At 37.6% G+C, this 7,025-nt stretch overlaps 1 protein-coding gene across 4 annotated transcripts in view; it reads left to right on the forward strand.

The window, feature by feature from the left end:
* LOC117182094 (zinc finger protein 888-like) overlaps positions 1-6,670 on the forward strand; it is a 140,068-nt gene extending 133,398 nt beyond the window's left edge. For all 4 annotated transcript variants that reach the window (XM_033375119.1, XM_033375118.1, XM_033375117.1 and 1 more), the window contains one exon: positions 6,329-6,670. In XM_033375119.1, the coding sequence (XP_033231010.1) occupies positions 6,329-6,508 (180 nt within the window). In that variant the 3' untranslated portion in view covers positions 6,509-6,670. The remainder of the gene's footprint in view (positions 1-6,328) is intronic.
* Positions 6,671-7,025: the final 355 nt, after the last annotated feature.

Genomic DNA, 7,025 nt, shown 5'->3' on the forward strand with positions numbered 1-7,025 from the left:
TACCGAGGAGGTGAAAAAAGTATTAAGAGGGATGAAGAACTATTCCGCACCGGGACCAGATTGTATCAAGACCTTCTGGTGGAAGAAGTTTTCTTCAACCCACCAGCATTTGGCCCGTATTTTCACCTCATATTTGAAGTCGGAAGAGCCGATTCCAGAGTGGTTGGTAGCCTAAAAAGCATCCCTGCGTGTCAACAATATGCTAGAACACTTGCGGGGAAAATGCAGAAGGCGGTTGTCCTTGGTTGGCTCCGTGTTCTTAGGGTCCACGAGGCTTTTGCTGGATCGAAGTATTGATCCCTTTACAGACTGTAACCACCTATCTCACGGTTGTGAGGCGTGGTTATGGCTGAAATTTTACCGCGATTTCGCTGGAAGCGGGTGCAATTTTTCAGATTAGCACCCGCTCCCGGCGAAATCCTGCGGTTGTCCTTATGACAAATTTTTAATTATATATATATAGAATGACTATTGACTTTTTTATAACAGTGAAAGGTGAGAACCAGGGTTATAAAGATAAAGTATGAATTAATGGACCAGGACATTAATTGGCAGTGCTGTAAAGTACAATTAATGGATCAATGAAGACTAAAGATTTGACAGATTAACGCGTTCCGATTGGGCTAGCAACATATCTGGGAGGGTGTGATTAAGGCCTAAGAACGTTCTAATGACGTTTTTTGGAATAATTTCTTAATTTTATAGTATAAGGTTGAAAGTTAAATTGAAAAGAGAATCTAAGGTGAAGAATAATACGAAGAAATTTGACGTAGGGGGAGGTAGTAAGTCAACTGAAAACTGTGTGAGTATGGTCAGACAGCAAAATATTCCTCTAATAAATGTCCGCAGCGAGATAAGGCCGTCAACAAGTTTTAGTTAGTGATATTGTTTTTTTTAAATACAAAATTTTTGAATTAATTTTATATTATTTTAATCAAGAAAAACTGACACAGATTTTTTATGTCACAAACGCCATCTGCGGCCAATAGAAAGGTGCGCCGCACGTTATATTGACATAGCGCGCTCGACCGCAAAATATTTGTGCCGTGTAATCACAGCAGTATTATTCAAAACTTTCACTCGGGTGAACCCTTTTATACATCATAGTCACGGACTAAGCCAAGTTTCAGATTACAACAGTTACCTCTGGTTGCTTTGTTAGAGCTACGATCTTTCACTCCCCAGGTTTTATGTCGCCTGCCTCCTGATATTCAAGAAAGTTTCTTACAATGCGACTTGTGGATCTTGATTGTATAGTTTGACTGCAAATGTTGGTTAAGTCTATAAAAAGACAGCCATTCTTTTAAGATTCCTAGTATTACGGCCACTTTTTTATGTATGATGCCCGCTACATCATTATGTCTGTGCGTATATACTCTCTAAGACACTACGGGACAGCCATCAATAATGTGCTCGATAGATTCATTCGTATCTCCGCATAATCGGCACCGGTCAACCACGTCTCGATGTAATACGTGTTTTCAGTTTCTGGGCTGAAATAGCCTATAGCTTCAAGTTATCCATGTAAAGAAATTTGGTCACTTGATGGCCATCCTCATTATCATGAATTTTGAACCCATGCGACATGATGTTTAGTGTTTTGTTAAATGGGTTCAATGCTAAACAGAGCCATAGTGCACTGAAGGAGTCTCCTTGAAATAAAAAACATCGTAAAGCGTATTGATCTAGTTATGCTCGGTGGCCCATGGTAAAAATACTTGATTCTTATACCCCAGAACCAAATAGACATGCGACATGGAAGAGCACGCTTGATTGTAGTCAATATATGCCATGTGTATCTTTCTCTAATACTTATGAACCTTATCTGCAATGATAGCTGTAAGACATTTATAAATTGTTGGAAGACAAGCTATCGGTCGAAATTCAGATGGATTTCGAGCATCTGATTTTTTAGGTAACATATACATAGTACCCTGGAGCATAAATCCTGGCATCAGATCTGGTTGTTCAATGATCTTCTGCAATTTCTTACCAACGCATGATGCACATTCGACAGGTACTTGTACCAGAAGTTGGTCACCATGCCCGCAACTGGAGCTTTCCAGTTACTTGCTCTTTTCTCAAGACCGCTGAAATATCCGAAGTTGAGATGTTTTTCAGCTGAATTTCAGGACTATTACTTGCCCTTGCTTTTTTTAGTTTGAATTACGCTTTCAGCTTCAATTAAGTCTTTGTTTTCTACATCTTTCAAGCAGAGTTAATCAATAGAAAACTGCTGTTCCACTTCCAGTTTGTTAGGAGCTATTTCAACATCCGAAAGCAATCAGTTTACAGATATTTAGCGTTTTTTATTTTCCGAATTGTGCTCATTTATTTTTGTGGCTAGCTTCTGCTTCTGGTTGTATAAGGCCATCCACTTCTGGATAATGTGGTGGTATTGAATCATCAAGTTTTGACTTGAAGTTTCCTATGTAAAATCCATAGGGAGAAATCACTTTCTTGAGATTTTGGAATAATTATTTAGAGTTTGGAAAAATGTAACGGGAAAGTTGATGCATTCGTCTTTTAGTCTTATGATCAACCGTTGGTTTTCTTTTACGGTTCGCATCGGCAAAAGCTCTCGCTGCATTATACACCTAATAATTGATAGCCCAGAGGTCGGATTAATCGGTTAAAAATGTCCACAAAGCTCGGCATCCATTTCAACCAGATTTTTAGGCTTGAGAGCAACCTTTGTTTTGATGTTTCTCCGGGTCAACAAGCATCGCTCTTCCTATATCGGATGACTGCCCGCGGTTGGTTTTAGTGTCGCATCTCTTTCTCTGTTGCCGGCTTGTTCTAGCTGTGGCAGAGTAAGCGTTCCGCTTACATAGACCCTTTTTGAAGTAGTTCGGCATGGTTTCGCAGATGTTGATGCAAAAGTGCGATAGCTCCGAGTGTTTCTCGCAACACAGAACTTGCAGTTGTGCCATGTAACCTTGTTCAGGGGCCACACTCGCATCGTAGCACTCTAGCAAGTCGTGATTCTTTCGCTCCTACCTCCTAAAGGTCCCGATATTCTACCGATTCATCACATTGAAACCATCTATTGGCTCCCCCAGCTCTAGAATGGTCGGCATTGTTGGCCGACCCATTGCCGGGAGCCTAGTGCGTTCTGTTGTTTTATATCGCTCTTACTACACTTATGTTTGGTGTTGTCATTGTTGTTCTCATGAGGTCGCTCGGTATCCCAGAGTCACCGTTCTAGACACCTCACCCAGGTGCAATTCAGCTTTCGGCACGGTTTTCACACCTCCGCTTGGGGGATAGTTCTTTCGGGACCACCCCTGGACAATTGTCTGCGACTGCCTTTGTATTTTTGTAACCATATTCAGCAGAAATGCTTGTTACAGGGACCCTCTATCCGCAACCCGAGAACGCATTCGGTGGCTTTGTCATAGGCCCTTCGGTTCTATTCTAGAGGAATATGGAAATATGAAGAATTCCTGAAGTAGAGGAGTGAATAAGAGTGTCAAGCTTTAACGGGAACTATGTGTGGATTATTCCAAGGGAGAGAGTGCAATATTTGTGTGAGAAAGAAGAGCAAGGAAGTCAGGAACTTATAGCGATAATGAAAACCGTTGTTTTAAATCATGTGTTTTTATGGATCTACAAATTTCCATGGAAGCACTGCCAATCAATTTCCTCGTTCCATAAATTCTTACTTGGTCTTTATTACTAAACATATCTTATCAGCTCTAAACAAATTAAATTTCCTAGTATTCCTAATATGCATTTCTGGACATAACGGTATTTCAGAAAACAAAGCAGTGTAGTGACGGTCAAATCAACAGCCACAGATATCTCGTTTTCAAATGTTCCCTCCTCTCCCTGACTTCTTCGGGACTGCCCGACAGACACTCGATGAAAATTTTCACAATTATGTACTTTACAGGAATAGGAAAAAATACGGACCTAACTAAGCCCTATACAAAAATCAGAACTTTCCTCTCGCTTTGTTCTTATTAATTTTTAAGTATCGGATCCATTAAAATGTTTAGTCAGTTATTTAAATTCTTCAAATCATTGAGTCACCTTACTGCATACGTCAGGAAACTGGACTGACTGCAATTTCTTGAGACTTGGCACAGTTGATTCTTGCCAGACATCATGTTTCAGAACTTACTGATGGCCAAATATACAAAGATTTTATTTAAGCTGCTATAGTGTGAAAATACGCGAAAGGTATTCGTGTTCGAGTCGTCGGAAAGAACGTCTTATAATATCTGAAAAGTGCATTTGCACAAACGTAAGATATATTTTTATATGTTACTTTTTATAGGAAATCGGTGTACCAAACAACAATTTCTTATCCTCCCACTTCATGTCAACTTAATTGCAAAATGATCTCTTCTTATATATCTGACCCGAATTTTCTTTTTGATTTTACCAGCAATTCAATTGAGCACAACTGTTTTTTGATCTGTCCGCGGTCTATCGCTGACTTAGATTCCTTTCCTCAATTATAAACGATGAATTGATTAAAAAATAAATTAAATAAAGAGTATATTTCGTCTCTTCAAGCCTATGCCCGGCACAGTGCTAAAGCGAAAGCAACTTTAATATCGAATTAGCTACGCTTCACGTGAAATAAGTGTCTGCGTTTATTGCGATAATTTTAAACATTAATAGAGCAAAATATCTTAACCATTTGTATCCAATGAGGGATTACATCAAATTCCTGAACTTTAGAAGACAAATATTACATGCTTCAGATCCTTGAGGCAGATTCTTGAGGTACTAAACACAAATAGCAGGCCCGGTGGTACGTAGGCTATCTGTTTTTATCGTTCCTTAAGAAGCGTGAGTCTAAAGGAAGTAGAGCAAGCGAAACACTTGTATGTTGAAAAACGGCATTTGTTTTTTAAATGCAAGTCTTTCGCTTACTCTAATTCCTTTACATTCACGCTTCTTAAGTAGCGAAAAAGACAGATAACCTACGTTTCTCCGGACGAGCGAAGTAGAATGATCTCGTCATTTTCAATTATATTATATAACATTTATTCAGACATAAAACTTTGTTATAAGCGCAATTACTTTAAATATTAACGTCTGGACCGGGACTTAAACTCATGACTGGAATCGTATAAGATTTTGTCTTTTTTGCTTCACCAACTTACCTTACATACTTGTTACGTATTTTCAGGCAGTACGTAACTTTAAATATTAACGTCTGGACCGGGACTTAAACTCATGACGGGAATCGTATAATACTTTTGTTTTTTTGCTTCACCAACTTACCTTACTTACTTGTTACTTATTTTCAGGCGGTACGTAACTATTGGTACGTAATCGAACGTAACTAATGGTAGCTAATAGTACCTAATGATACGTATATCTCTAGGTGATCCTGGAGGACCAAATAAACTTCTGCGCAGCTGTAGGTACCAAAGAATAGGACTGCTAATCTGAATGGGCTCCTTTACAGGAACATATACTGTATCCTATACAGGAACCTATATAGGGTTCTTTATAGGGTCCTTTCTTATTTCCCATAGATGGCACCTATAGGTAAAACATGTAGGTTTCTATATAGGATCCTATATAGCATCCTATGTAGGTTCCTATATAGGAACCTATATAGAAATTTTCAGTAGGGTTATGGGGGCCAACGTTCTGAAGAGGGCTAAGTGGGGCTTTCTCATACGTATAAGCAGTTTTTTCACTCTTTTTGTTTTATTCAAGCTTAGAAAAAATCTGAAAATTTTTTAAGGATGTTAAGGTTAAAAGTTAGTATGATACTATTTTATTTATGAAAACTAGCATTAATTAGATGTTGTTTCTGCGGATACAGTCTGTGTCGAAGATTTAAAACTCTTTACATCTTCAATAAAAAAATGTCCCTGGGTATATTTGTCCTTTTCATAGGCCCACGCTCAATTTGTGGCTATTCGTCCTTTTCCCAATAATGTTTTAGGTGTGCTAAGTATACGTTTCTCCTGCTGAAAACTAAAACTCTAGATATTTATAGCAGTCCGCAATTCCAAGCTGTTCTCCTTCTATTCTCAAAGATTCTCCTTCCTTTCTTCTTCCCCCAGAGTTCGTTTATAGTTCGACTATAATAATTTTGCTAACAAATTAAATATTTGAGCTTTTAAAGTGAAAAATATTTTTTACAAATATTTAATAGGTTAAAAATTACTAAAATCGATTTTTTACGCAGAAACCCCATATCTACCACGCTCTTCCCCCGGCAAATACCGATTACAAAGAAACATTTTGTTTTTCACGAACTACCATAAAATACGACTACATTTTGCGCTATTTTGAAAGGACTTCTACCTATAGCTTTACAAACAATTTTACTATATTTATTTAATGTCAACAGGTAACTGTGGAACAGTCAGCGTTTGAAGAAATATTGAAATTTGGTGAATTTAGTTCAATGTTAAACAAATCACAACCCTTAAATATAAAAAATGACAATGGATTGGAAGAATGTGAAACAGCAACTGATACTGAAGAGAAAGAAATGTCTACTTCAAATAAGGTTGATAACTGTACTTAGGAGTTTGTACAAGAGGAAAATATTGTATAATCAGAATAATAATGCAATTTTTACATAGCTTAAATTAATATTCTAGGCTTGTAAAGAGAACTACATATTCTCGTGTATCCGTCTGAAAATTAATTGATGTTTTTATCTGAATAAACAGAAAATCGAAAAAAATTTCATTTAGATGTAATACTAACATGAGGAACATAAATTTAAAGATTAACGTAATTAAAACAAAAACTATGGTGTTTGAAATATGAAGTAAGAAGGGAGAAAACAGTATGCAACATTTCTTTTGACGAGGAGGGGCGAAAATAAGAAGATAATTATGTTCACCTTGGCAGTTTATTCACTAATGGCGGAAAGATCGATAGATAGATAGATAAAGAAGGTATAACGTGGTCCCGGTTACACCCGCCATTGCTTTACTTTTTCTCCAATTTGACTTAATCTAATGATTAGATAATTTCATTCCTTGCCCTTAACCCATCCTATCACGGGGTAAAATGAACTGAGCATCGCTAATTAT

The sequence above is a fragment of the Belonocnema kinseyi genome, chromosome 10, assembly GCF_010883055.1.
Source record: "Belonocnema kinseyi isolate 2016_QV_RU_SX_M_011 chromosome 10, B_treatae_v1, whole genome shotgun sequence".
In the NCBI taxonomy this organism is placed as follows: Eukaryota; Metazoa; Arthropoda; class Insecta; order Hymenoptera; family Cynipidae; genus Belonocnema; species Belonocnema kinseyi.